Here is a 13,065-nt window from a genome sequence, read left to right as displayed (position 1 = left end):
TAATACGTATTATTAATGAATTAGTACTGCTTTGTGGTGGTACAGCGTCGAAAAGGTGTATCGTAACCGAGAGACGAGCAGGCAAAAGAGAGTGAGACTAGTGCGTTTCGATCTACCGTAATTGACGCGTCTCATAGTACTCGGTTCGATACGCGTTTGTGAAGGCGTGCTCTTATTGCGATTCATTGTCAGATGCAGTTCGACCTCGAGTTCATCCTTTCCATCCGCACCGAAATAACTATCAGTCGTAGCTGCGTCGTTAAACATGGACTTTGAGCATGAATCAGAGCTCAAGATAGATGCAAGAGCTTCGACCTCAAATCGCAGAACTCCTTCGCACCTGCGTTCATCCTCAGTCACTCCTCCTCCGAGTCGCCTATGTCGAGCTCATCGATGTCAAGTACGACCGCCATGAGCAGGCGGCATCGAACTCCACAAATAGCACACAGCATTTTGACGGAGTACATCACTTCACACTGAAATTCGTTCTCACGGATGGAGAGCTTATGATACAAGCGCTGCTGCATCGCAAGCTTAGTGGGCTACGAGACGCTGCCCACATAGCTGTTGGTGATCTTTTGGACATTCGTACATTCGCGATCAAGAAGTCAAAGAGACTGAATGGTGAAGGGCACATCGTCTATATTGCTATCGAGGACTGCCACTTCTTGCTGCAGCCGTCACCCAAAAGCCAACGGCTTGCAAAAGATGAACAAGAATCTGCCAATATAGGAAGTCGAAAACGGCGACGAGGACCTCAAGAGCATATACGGTCTTTCAGCGCGGATGAAGACGAATCTGCAGGAGGTTTCCTTAGACCATCAACAGTCAAGAGACAGAGATTTTCCGGACCGGCTAGCTCATTGGATGGAGAGGACGAAGAAATCAAAGATTTCAGCTCAGGCGGTCACCGACTGCTAGATGAAGGCTCGCCTACGGCTCGAGGCGCAAAGGCAGATCCAACAACGCCCACCATGAAGCCAATGAATGCCAAAGCGCAAGGTGTGCACAATAATAGTTCCAAGCAGTCGATCGAGAAGAGCAGCAGCAAAGGCAGGCTGAGCAGCACATTTGGCGCTCGCACAGCACTGTCAGACGAGGAAGATGAGGACAATGACTTTTTTGAGGAAGCTGAAGTTAATCTTGCAACCGTCAAGAAGCGTCGAACTGTATTGCAGAAGCTGGACTCGAACGCCTTCACGACTCCGCGATCACCCATACTCGACAAAGAAGCCATTGACCACGGGGTGAAGAAGCTAATTGCTGGGTCGACGAACACGCAGCCTGTTACTCCCTACAACGCTGCCCCTTACGAGACTACTAACGAAATGCTGCAGAATGATTTAGATGAAGAGCAGAAGACAAAAGCAAAAGTGCAATTCGCTCAGCCTCCACACCAAGCTTCTAGGCGGGACGGCACATTTGCCCTATCACAAACGCCGACACCACTTCCTCAGCAACGCAAGACACACATAGCGCCGCAAGCAAAGTCCGTCCAACCAACGGCTCCAAGTCAACCTACCCAGCAAAGCCTCCTCCCTACACCACCCTATCACACCCTCCGTTCGCTTCGAGACCCACCACCAAATCAACCACTGCCAAACAAGAACTACATCCTTATGACCCTAGCATTCATCACCTGGACGGGCACATCCTTGATCCACCGAGCTGGCTCGCCTTTCCCACCAAAACGTCATCTTAAGATCGTGGATCCCTCGCTTTCCTCGTCTCGGCCGCCCTCTCGGAACGATCAGCCTCCACAGCAATCGGGCAGCTCAACCTTTACGGCCCAAACTGCGTTCCAAGATGCGGTGACTGTGGCTGTATACCTTGATGCCGCGAATTTCAAGCCTGTAGCTGGCACGCTAGCACTATTCAGAGGCTTGGTGATGCAAAGGTTGGGTAATGGAGATATCATCTTGAATGCGTACGGCCGGCTGAAGGAGCAGAGGTTCGAAGAAGGGTCTGGAACCAATGTCACCGGCTCGGTTGACGCGAACGTGGATGATAGTACGGGTTCTGACACGCATTGGTTCATCACGAATGAAGCTAGGATTCGTGCAATGGGTTATGCCAGCAAGCTTGACTACTATCGGGAATGGTGGAATGAGAAGCAGCAGGTAAATCAGAGGGCTCGATCTTAGCGACTTCTGGTAGCAGATACACAGCAATTGTATCATAGTAGCGAGAATACCGATCATACAACACAGCAGTACTTAGCTTGCTGGTAATTATTTCAGGGGCCACCTTCACCGGCTACTATTCGTGAAAATTAGCTGATACTTCGTTGTATTCACTTCCTTTTGCGTGGGGTACACCGTGCCGCTCACATCGTCGATCAAGAGGGCCGGAGACCCGGTCCAACCTAAGACAGGACTAACAGCATACTGCTGTTAACGAGGGTGCAGATGGAGAACAGGTCCTTGAATAGGCAGATCCAGAAACTCGAGGCAGAGTCTCAAGCCCTGGAAGAGCAGATTTTGACTCTGCGTACGCCCATCATTCCGCTGACTCACAACCATAACGTTGCTCACCGACGCACTCTCCCACCATCCATTCGGGGTCGGGATGGAGAAGATGCCTCACCTGGGAAGCCCTCCGCCACCAACTGTGAAGGTCCCGGATACCAAGGTCAACGAGACTCCAGAGATGACTCACAGAATCGACTCATTGACTGCAAAGTAACAGAAGACCTGCAGCTTCCAGAGGTTGAGATGCTTGATCAAAGGAGTAAGTAGTGTGGACTTCGTGGAAACTCTCTGAAAGTCTCTGGAAATCGCTGCCTCTCTCTGCCTCTCCCTGCCTCTCACTGCCTGTATCCTTTACTGATGCGCCTCTAGCTCCTGCTATACAATGGTGCTCTGTTTGAGGAGCTCAAGCTCGAAGCGCTCTTGGAGCTCGATTGCTATATTGGACGTGAAGGAGGCACGCAAGGGTTGGTACAAAGACATCTGAACGGGAAAGACGGTGTGTCGATCTGAGAAAGTGGTGGCTGTTTCATTCGTATCAACCCACGAAAGACCGAGCCACGAGATTCCAAGCACCTTCCAGTATTTTGTATGGACTGCGACACAAGGGACGAGGGATACACTTGGCAGAGAGGCTTCTTGTACGCTGCTGTCCTTGGTTTCTTCAAGAAAAGCACCGCAGATGGGCAATTCAAGATCATGTCGTCAAGGTGGAGGACTTGTTCGATATTCTTGTATCCAATACGGACGGCTCGCACTTGTGCGGGAACTTATCATGCATGGATTCCTTCCACTTGTTTTCAGACCCCCCAGCCAGCCAACAAACCTCGAGTCAAGCTTCACCGATGGCGTCGCGATAACTTGCCAAGTATGCTGACGGTCGTCCGTTATGCTCTCGAACGTTGCTTGAGCACATGTGATTTGCAGTGCGAATCAACTCTTCTCAAGGATGGGGAATCCCGCTATAACGATGTAATGGAGGACCGGACATGGTTGCAATGCAGATTGCTGCCGGCGGTAGTCGTTGGTAGCAGGCCATTTGTCTCTGGGACAGTCTCACTTACGACGCAACGAGCACTCGTACCTGTTTAGGGGAATCGGCAAGGTCACAACGACAAGTGAAAGGAGTGAAGTGAGGATGAGTTCTTGCACGGTTAGCGGGCATAATCACGTGATTAAGCGAATGCACCGGCAAACTTGGCGATTGTTCAGGCCCCCGATGTTTCCATCATCATTCCATAATCAAGATGCTGCAATGCTCCAGCCTCGTCAGGCGTGGTGCTTGGCATTGAACAACAGGCTTTCAGCTGTGTTATCGACGGGAATGCTCATCCCAAACCAGAAACCGTTATGCCTACCTTGGTCACTGCCACTGATAGCGAAGAGGGGAAGTCTACGAGAGCTACAGCTCTAGTGTCGATTTTGCGCGGGCTGAAAGCCCTACTAATTGGCCCACTTCTCTGGTGCTGGTGCAGATGCGCGATACGCCGCGTCAATATGCCTCGATGCCGTGATACCTCCCTCTGCCTTATCCCTTTACTGTGGATTCAAGCGACATGCGCCCGCTGAGCATCAAAGGATAATGCTTGACTCCGGGCATCAGTGCTCAGCTGGCTTACGAAGTTCCCAAGATTAGATGAAAGATACTGGGGTTTGTGAGTGTCTGTCCACCAGTACATCGCTAGATTGACGACCCTCACATCCTGGTCATGAGAGACAGCCACGTACCTGCTCTAGCTCATACGTGTGGAGAGATGGAACAACTTTACACAACTTTTGCCACAAACCCGGCCACTTTTGATCATAGTGAGGGCCATGGCTTCGGAGGACAGATAGAAGCAACAACTAGCCTGCTGGTAAACGAGCCGCAGGCGTACAACCGACTACCTGGAAACCCCAAGCTCGCTTTCTGTCAGGGACTGAGCCGGTCCGGCGCAGTGTCGATGTTGACCCAAGCCCTGGCACTGCTCTCCTACTGGTGGCATATCCAACAGCTGATCTTGTCCTGCAGGGTTTGTGCTATGGCCCAGATAGCCCTATCACCCTTTCATGACGATCCATAGGTCTGCTCGTTGATTACATGAAACGAACCCGCCTATTGTTCAGCTCTTGAGACTACTGCATATCACTAAAGTGACTGGTTTCGATACCTTTCTGGACCCGAGGCAGACTTTGAGGTTCCTCGTTTCCACATTGCCCCTGCTGTCACGATAGAACGTTCATGTTGATCTCAACCAGAAGTCTATAAGTACTAGATTTATGTACCAGCTTTCCATACGACTCACAGCACATCGGACATAAACACATACCCACGAGTTACCACCACATTTACCAAACAGCCGTACCATTCAACCATCACCATCAAATATTTCAACAACCCATCTACCCTACCAAAATGGCAAACTTCCTCAAATCCATCACCAAAATCTTCACCCGGCGCCGCAACCGCCAGCTAGCCTGCACCATGCACCTCTCCGACCCGAACCACGTCCATACAGACGCCTGCTTCGTCGAAATCGCAGCCCTTTCCGTCATCGAACTCTTCCAGTCCCAAGGCTGCAAGTCCTGTCCTCCTGCTCTTCCCACCATTCACAAGGCTATCGACAACGCTACAAACAGCCTCTTGCTCACCTACGATGTGACATACTGGGATAATGCAGACTGGAAAGATACATTCGGCCGCAGCGCCTGGGATGCACGTCAGCGCGCCTACGTTACGAAGTGGGGACGAACAGGAATCTTCACACCGCAGGTCGTTGTCGATGGTGTCGCGGACGGTGTTGGTGCGCGCCAAGGCGAAGTCAGCGACATCATTGCCCGTGCTCGAGATATGGGCAACCAGATGGCTTGGTCCATCGGCATTGATCGCTTTGGTGAAGAGCTGTTCATCAAGAGTGATAGGTCTGAGGCTGAGACGCATGATATCGTGGTTGTGAGCTATGATCCTAGGAGTCAGATTGTCAAGGTTGGGAAGGGCACCAACAAGGGGAAGAAGATGCCGTATCGGAATCTGGTGAGTGATGTGCAGAAGATTGGGGAGTGGAGGGGTGGGGAGGTTAAGGTTGAGTTGCCGCAGTTTGGGCAGGATAAAATGGAGAGGGTTGTGCTTGTGCAGGGGCAGCAGGGTGGGCCGGTTGTCAGTGCGCTTAAGGTTTGAAGAGGGAGTATCGCGCAGAGACTGAGATTGGTAATTGGGATGGCATTGCAGGTCCAGGAGGGAGAGGTCAGGACACGGCTCATATCTTATTTGTTGTGTACTCTGGTAGATACACTAATGGCAAACACGAACGTTGGACATGAATGGGAGTTCCCACGAGTCTTTCCTCATGCAGTTCATACTAGCACGTTTTCAGTGGTTCAAGACCTCATCAGCCGCACCACTATCAAACCACGTCTTCAACTTCTCTATCTCATCGTCCGTGAGTACTGGCTCATCGTTATGTTTCAGAACAATATAACCAGTCAGACTTCCACGGAAATCCTTGCCCTCTGCAGCACCACTGGCGTCTTTGTCCTTGAGGATCTGGTCGCGGTCTTCCGGATGATTGACGAAGCGAAGAAGTGTAGCAAGGTTGTCTCGATCAAGAATTGCGTCGCTGTCTGGATTGTTGTGGTACTTGATGATGTTGTCGGCGAGAGTGTGGTTCGCGATCATCTCCTGGACGGAGGGGCCGGTGTATGGCTTCAAGCCTTGTTGGGCCATGGTGTGGAAGGCGCCGCTGAGTTGAAGTGGATAAAAACAAGATTCCTGCTTCCGAGTTGTTGAGGCAATACAGTCGTGGGTTTCCTAAAATTACGGAAACACTGATGCCTGAGACTGATGTTTCTCAAGCACAGAAGTCCGTTGCATTCATATTATCATTGTCCAATCGTGCTTACGCACCGAGCTACCTAGCAGCAACGAGCCACTGTGCTGTTGGGGTGTGCACCAGTACCGTGAGAGGCACGTGAAGCCGGGTGTACTGAGGGGTTCCATCCTGGAAGGTGCAGGATGAGCTACTCCACAACAGGCTTAGATAGACATACTGCGAGCCTCTCTCGATGTACACCATCTGAATCGGCTCTGATATGCTTCGCCATATACTTATCTCGTAGACATTTCTACGTGGCAGGCACTCGAACGCAACATTTACCATAATGCAATGGCGTACTCATTGCGGTCTTGGCGACAGTTTGCCAAGCATTCAATCATAGTACTTCACTTTGACACCACCCAGAATGGTCGCCTCATTTTTGTCCTTCGCATCCGGATACTTCTCCACATTGTTCTTGACTCTCGCCTTCACCCACTCACCTGCCGTTAGTCCAACAGCCTTCTCATCGACCGCCTTGTCGTAGCCGAGCCTCTCCATCACCTTGCTCTGCACCGGGTTCAACTTCAGATCACTTCGCGGCCTCACAAAGTATAGCACGCCATACCTATCAAGATGTGCCTGATCTGGCGGTGGTGCTACGACTCGATGAATGCTGCTTTTCAAGAAGCCATTGGTGATGAATTGTAGCACATCTGCCAAATTCACAGTGATTGATTCAGGATACGGTTTCACCCATTTCCAGCCCTTGCCGTCTGGCGTCCTGATCTGGAGCGATGCCAGAGGTTGGCGGAAAAATATTGAATGTCAGTAAACCTGTGACGGGGAGAGTGGGAGGTGCTGTGCGGATTCAGGCCAACGAGTGCCTAGCGACCGAGCCAAAACGCATTGTGCAATACGTCCTGACATCGAAGCGCCCCGATGATCATTGCGCAACCAACGGATATGGGGTTGGGAAGGGCACACTTACGCAATGTGAGGCTCCCGAAGTCTGTATGGCCTTTTATCCAAACATTGTCGATCTGTGCGTTCTGCTCCAGTGTCTTCTTGTGGTACTTCATATACCGCAGGTGGCAGTCACTGAGTTGATCATATTCATGCGTCTCCAGGAAGTAGTCCTCAGGTAGCTCCAGTACTATCGCGAACAAGAGCAGTAGTTTGCGTACCACGTTTTCGTATATCATCTTGCTGAAGTGCTCGATCTCGGCATAGTGCTGCTTGATGATCTCAGGATGTGGTCTCTCGAAAGCTGGTAAGAATTTCGGAATGTTGTAGATCTCGGTGTTGTCGAAATGGCCGGGCTTGATCTCGCGCAAACCCAATGGCTTGTATCCATTGTATCCGCCATGCTCGAGGTCGGCTCGAAACTTCAGTTTTTCTTCCATGGAAAGGTTGAAGAACTCCTTGCCGATTGCGAATTGGCGGTCGACTTCATCCTGGCTAGCTCCAAAACCGATTACATAGAAGAAACCGATGTTCTGCACTGCGTCGAATAGTTGTTCTGCTAGACGCTCTTTGCCCCCTGGGTTGTCGAAGTCCGAAAGGTCAAGCGTCACCAGATCTGCCCAGTCTAGCTCCTGGGTGGTGACTGCGGCCTGCTCGTACTTTGGGAGTGGCGCAGGTGCGCGGAGGGTGTCGGCAGCAGCCATGTTGTAGATTAGTGAAGGCCTTCGTAAGGCGAGCGCATCGATCAACAAGAAGAAGTACGTACTTATGCAATTCCATAAATCGTACGGATCATCGCTTAGCCATGATTGGTGTCTCCGCACTGTTTGTTGCTTTGCGGGGAGACACCTGCTTAGGGTCAACAAGGGCCAGGTATCATTCTTTGCTTTGCAGCTACCGCTGAGGGTATGCTGGCAGAGATATGACAACCACAAGCATAGCTGCAGCTCTCCGCAGATCGCGTCATATTCGAGCAATGAAAGGCGTGGATTGTATGGGCAAGTTCCGCTGAAAAGGTATAGCTCCGAATCAGCTTGCTCTTCGTAGATCCGACCACCACCTTGGACATTCAGGCGCCGTTAATGTACTGCTCGTAGACCTCGGGATAGAATCGTCTGCCGGCTTTTCGGTGACTTCTAATCTTCGTACGCAGCTGCGACTCGCCCCAAGTATCATATTTGCCCTTCAAGAAAGCAGAGTCAATCTGTGCACCCTCGTTCGACTCTGCCGACTGTTCTTGGAAATGGTGAGCAAGAAATGTCAGGACTTCCTTCTTGGTCAGGTCGCCTCGCACACCTAAGAAGAAGGGGACACTGAATCATTCGTTCGGACCTCCGAGCACTCGGTGAGTCGTGGCTTTACATGTTCCATGCGTGATCACCTCAGAAGCTTGACCAATGTTGATGACAAACGTTCCCGGAATGTTGGGAACATCTATCCAGGCACCAGCCTTATTCAATACCTGCAAGCCTTTGACATCCGGGGAAGATGCCTTTAGCAGAAACGTCCACCATCCCGAACTATCTTTGTGCGGACCAACACCCTGGCACCCTCCTTCTCCGTCTGCTTCAGGATAGCGAACGATCTTCAGCCTGTTCTGATGGCTTAGATATGTTAAGAACGTGTCCGTGGGCAAACCGAGAGCCTCGCTCACCAACTCGACGAAACGAGAAGCGAAGCCTGTCATAGACTTCATGTACGCGTCGATCACTTTCGGAGCTTGTGGCAATGATGTAGGATATTGATTAGGCCCAGCAAGCCTTAGGTGGAGTGGTAGCCCTGGTTTCCAATTCTCATGCTGGGAGGAGATAAACTCAAACTGCTCCCGTTGGTCAGATCTCCCTGCCGTCGTCTCGTCACCTACTCCGCTGTAGCCCAAGAAATGTGGTGAATTTTCAAGCTGGATTTGAGCTTTTTCAGATACGGGAATGCTAAACAGCGCCGGCAACAGTGTCTTCAATTCGTCGACGAGATGCACCGGAAAATCAGTATTCTTGCCGTAGAGGAAGCCGACATTGACAATGGCTTCGCGAAGCTTGACCAGAAAGTCCTGCTTATTGGTGATCGAATCATGGAAGTCTAGCATGGGTATAGCGTCGAACGAGCCGGCGTTTGCCATGATAGGAGTCGCCCTGCCCATTTAGTAACAGGATTCCGAAGCTGCAGCAAAACAGATCATGCAGAGATGGCACTGGGTACTATCATTGACCCCTAAACATGGAGAAGCACGTCCGCATGATATTTCGGCGTCTTCGCCTCATTCCTCTGAGGAATTGAGGTAGCCGACATCCCGGCGACACGGCGCTCTGACATTGAGGCAAGATGTGTGATACAATGTGTACCTCATTTCGCTGGTCTTGCTGCCAGATCTTATCCATGCTACAGTCTCCCTCATGACAACCGTGAACATTTGCAAGGAGCTAGGAGTCTGAGAGCTCGAAGAGCGCCAATCTCAATTAGGAATAGACCTCGGTTTATCGATACCACTTCCCGTCTGATAAGATAAGGAACGGCGAAGAAATTGCATCATCGGCTGAGGTGGGCAGGTGCGACAGCGGCGTTGCGAAAGAAAGATGTTCGGGCAAACATTTTCGATACAACGAAGCGGCAAGGACCTTCTCATCACACGTTCCTGTCGACCACTTCTACGGTAATCGTCCAAACATCTTGACTCTTTCAGACCAGGCACACACAATGGCTACCCTCCAAGAAATCGATTCTGAGGCCATCTTCAATTCTACTGTCAAGGATGCGTCACCTTCAGCACTTCTTGTCCTCTACTTCAAGGCTTCGTGGGCAGCACCATGTACGCAGATGACCACCATTTTACAAACTCTGGCGTCGACGTACCCGAACGACTCTAGTGTGCGCTTCCTTTCGATAGATGCCGAAAACCTACCCGACGTCTCTGAATCATACGATGTGACCTCAGTACCATATATTGTTCTACAGAAGGATGGCAAGACACTAGAGACAATAGGCGGCAGTGATGCCAGTAAAGTGAGAACGGCTGTCGAGAAATATGCTTCGTCCAAGTCAAGTGGCGGCAAGGCCGGACTACCACCTGCCCTCACAGCTACAGCACCAGCACAATCAAACGGCGCAACCAAGAATCTGAGTCAGTATGCACCCGACGCATCGGATCCAAGCACAGCACCACAATACTCCTCGGATACAATGACAAGCTCGAAAGAAGAGTTGGATGCCAGATTATCGAACCTGGTCAAGGCTGCACCAGTCATGCTCTTCATGAAGGGTACACCGAGTGCGCCTCAATGCGGCTTCTCTCGCCAGCTGGTTAGCGTACTGCGAGAGAACGGTGTGAAGTATGGTTTCTTCAACATTCTGGCAGACGACGAGGTGAGGCAGGGCTTGAAAGAATTTTCGGAGTGGCCAACTTTTCCTCAGCTTTACACTCGAGGTGAACTTGTTGGAGGTCTTGACATCGTAAGTGTATCTGAGACAACCTCTCTACGCCCACTAACAGTATAACAGGTCAAAGAAGAGCTCGATAGTGATCCGGACTTCTTCAAGGATTTCTCAGTGAAGACTGAGGCTGGCGGACCAGGCATTACTGCTTAGGCGAATTGCTTCAATATCGATCTTTGAGCGACACTTCTTTTGTACTTTAATGAACCAGAATTCTGGCCAGGTTCCAGCAATTATTTGGCCCAGACATGTTTCAACGACTTGCTCAATACATCCTGCCTATCACCATACATGCCCTTCAGCCAACGGCTACCACTATTCATGTCGAACGCCTTCCGTGCATGAACCACTCTCAAATTATCGAACACGGCACAAGTGCCAGCAGGTAGCTTTGTTTCATAGATCAGCTCCGGCCTCTGCATGACCTCGGCAAACGCCCTCGATGCCTGGAGGAATTCCTTGGTGTCGCCATCATGTGCAGCATGTGCAATTGAGTTTATGAAAGGAGGACTCCAGAAAACGCAATCAACAGTTTCCATGAAACTCGGGTCTGCTGCATTCAAGATCCGAGGTAGTGGATGATGCTGACCGTTACTTACCTTGATAACAGGCTTGTCATCAGAATAGAAGTGCCCATCATTCGAATAACCATATCGTATCTTCGACTTCACTAGTCTGTCAACGTATCTAGGCTGCTCCTGCCTTAGTACATCAATCGCCTTGAAAGTATCAGCGAACTCAGACTCGCCCCCTTGGCAGGAATTCTGCAAACAATGCAGTAGCTGTAATCCCGGTGGTTCCTTCATATAGAGCAGATCCATATGAAATCCAAGGTTGCCAGAAGTATACGCGACGTTCTTGGCCTGTGGTACTGATCGGACGTTCCATGACTCGCCATAGAAGGTGTTCCTGTACAGTCCAGTGAGCCTAACAAGCATTTTCTTTACTGCTTCTTCGTCCTCCGGTATGCCCGTAACGAAGATCAAACCATGCCTTTGAATCAGCTCCAGAGCAACCGACAGTGAGCCATCATCATGCAGCAGGTGTTCATAATCGATATCCCTGGTTTCTTCTGCAAATTTGTTCTGATCCCATATTGAGACAGTCCTATGCGCGTCAAGCCCGGCAGGTATGCCGTCCAACAATTGGATCAAAACTGATTGAGGAAAGATAGAAACGTGGTCACCATACCCAGCTATATCATTCTCCCACCTCACTTTCCAGGTACCTGTTTCAGGGTCTGGGTCAATGGAGGATACGTATATGTTCGTGGGTATATCGATATAATTGAATTCCCTCTGATGAGTGGATGGATCCACACATTTTGAGCAGTGACATGCATCTCGAAGGAGGATAGGACTTTCCTTAGCTATCGTCTTGAACGATTCTGTGGTATAGGAACGACGTAGAGCTCGCATATCTTTGATAGGATTCAGTGTCAAGTTTCGAGGCAAGAGCGACCCTGAAGTAGTATGCCTCGTTCTTACCACCGGACGGCCGACACCGCATGATTGCATGCACCGACTACCCATTGATCTTTTCCTCGCCGTAGCTGCGCGTTGCACCCCCCACCATTTCGACATGTGTCTCGGAATATGAAAAGCGAGCATTGTCAAGGCAACCAACAAGAAGCACCACGTTCTGTAACTCCGTGGCTCAAGCGTCACGGCGTAAGGTCGTGTGCAGCTCTATTATCACTAACAGTCACAGCAAACAAAATTGGATGAGGCAGTCGCTTGACAGAGCTATACTGCGAGGCTCTGTGTCGGTTTGAGTGCTGAAAATGAACAACGATGACGAAGGCAGGAGCGTTCGGCCTCGAAGCGGCCATGGATGCATGCCAAGAAAAATAGAAAGAGGGCTCTGGGTGACAGAATGGCGCTATGACCAACCGGGACTTACGAGCTTGCAAGCGAACACAGCAGGTTCCGTGGGCGGTAAGGGTAGCATCGAGTATTATGACATACAGAGGCAGCTGCACCCACCGCACCTGCACTCATACTTCGTAACTTGCGTGACCCAAGTTAGGTACATTGCCTTACGCACGAGGATCACGTAGACCTCGATCATCTGTTGTGTCTTCTGCCTGGCCGTTCTTCATCCGCTGCAATCGAGGCTTTGATGATTTTGGCTTGCGCAGGCAATCGTTGACGCCCAAGCAAACGTGGCACATTACCATTACCAACATCACGACCCTTCAAGTTCCTCGACACTCCATTATCACTTACCTCCCAACACCCAAATCGCAGCCTATCATTGACTAGACAAAGCACCTGTCAACCGCATATCTCTTCTTCTCGCAGCTATCTTTAACGATCATCTCTGTCTATCCCTCGATTGTGCCCGACCTCGACCCCTCCACGATATTTGCACTAGCATCTCGCCGTCGTTGCTAAGATAGGTTGGTGGGC

General features: G+C 50.6%; 7 protein-coding genes across 7 annotated transcripts; 3 read left to right on the top strand and 4 right to left on the bottom strand.

The window, feature by feature from the left end:
• Window positions 1–299: 299 nt before the first annotated feature.
• On the top strand, window positions 300–2,738 carry PMZ80_009093 (uncharacterized protein; the record flags this gene model as incomplete). The annotated part of the gene is made up of 2 exons (XM_064877489.1): window positions 300–2,120; window positions 2,409–2,738. 2 exons carry the CDS (start codon window positions 300–302, stop codon window positions 2,736–2,738), a joined length of 2,151 nt encoding a protein of 716 aa, XP_064726991.1.
• A 2,125-nt stretch (window positions 2,739–4,863) lies between these two features.
• Window positions 4,864–5,625, top strand: PMZ80_009092 (uncharacterized protein; the record flags this gene model as incomplete). The annotated part of the gene is made up of 1 exon (XM_064877488.1): window positions 4,864–5,625. The coding sequence occupies one exon, from the start codon at window positions 4,864–4,866 to the stop codon at window positions 5,623–5,625; it is 762 nt and encodes a 253-aa protein (XP_064726990.1).
• A 192-nt stretch (window positions 5,626–5,817) lies between these two features.
• PMZ80_009091 (uncharacterized protein) lies at window positions 5,818–6,171 on the bottom strand (the record flags this gene model as incomplete). Its single annotated transcript, XM_064877487.1, has 1 exon — window positions 5,818–6,171. The coding sequence occupies one exon, from the start codon at window positions 6,169–6,171 to the stop codon at window positions 5,818–5,820; it is 354 nt and encodes a 117-aa protein (XP_064726989.1).
• Window positions 6,172–6,652: 481 nt separating this feature from the next.
• On the bottom strand, window positions 6,653–7,929 carry PMZ80_009090 (uncharacterized protein; the record flags this gene model as incomplete). The annotated part of the gene is made up of 2 exons (XM_064877486.1): window positions 6,653–7,048; window positions 7,294–7,929. The coding sequence occupies 2 exons, from the start codon at window positions 7,927–7,929 to the stop codon at window positions 6,653–6,655; spliced, it is 1,032 nt and encodes a 343-aa protein (XP_064726988.1).
• Window positions 7,930–8,294: 365 nt separating this feature from the next.
• PMZ80_009089 (uncharacterized protein) lies at window positions 8,295–9,344 on the bottom strand (the record flags this gene model as incomplete). Its single annotated transcript, XM_064877485.1, has 2 exons — window positions 8,295–8,521; window positions 8,588–9,344. 2 exons carry the CDS (start codon window positions 9,342–9,344, stop codon window positions 8,295–8,297), a joined length of 984 nt encoding a protein of 327 aa, XP_064726987.1.
• Window positions 9,345–9,919: 575 nt separating this feature from the next.
• GRX3 (glutaredoxin) lies at window positions 9,920–10,807 on the top strand (the record flags this gene model as incomplete). The annotated part of the gene is made up of 2 exons (XM_064877484.1): window positions 9,920–10,672; window positions 10,721–10,807. 2 exons carry the CDS (start codon window positions 9,920–9,922, stop codon window positions 10,805–10,807), a joined length of 840 nt encoding a protein of 279 aa, XP_064726986.1.
• An 80-nt stretch (window positions 10,808–10,887) lies between these two features.
• PMZ80_009087 (uncharacterized protein) lies at window positions 10,888–12,072 on the bottom strand (the record flags this gene model as incomplete). The annotated part of the gene is made up of 1 exon (XM_064877483.1): window positions 10,888–12,072. The coding sequence occupies one exon, from the start codon at window positions 12,070–12,072 to the stop codon at window positions 10,888–10,890; it is 1,185 nt and encodes a 394-aa protein (XP_064726985.1).
• Between the last annotated feature and the right edge of the window lie 993 nt (window positions 12,073–13,065).

This window comes from Knufia obscura, assembly GCF_036327395.1.
Source record: "Knufia obscura strain CCFEE 5817 isolate CBS 148926 chromosome Unknown scaffold_12, whole genome shotgun sequence".
Classification (NCBI taxonomy): Eukaryota; Fungi; Ascomycota; class Eurotiomycetes; order Chaetothyriales; family Trichomeriaceae; genus Knufia; species Knufia obscura.
This window is presented reverse-complemented; position numbering and strand designations above follow the sequence as displayed.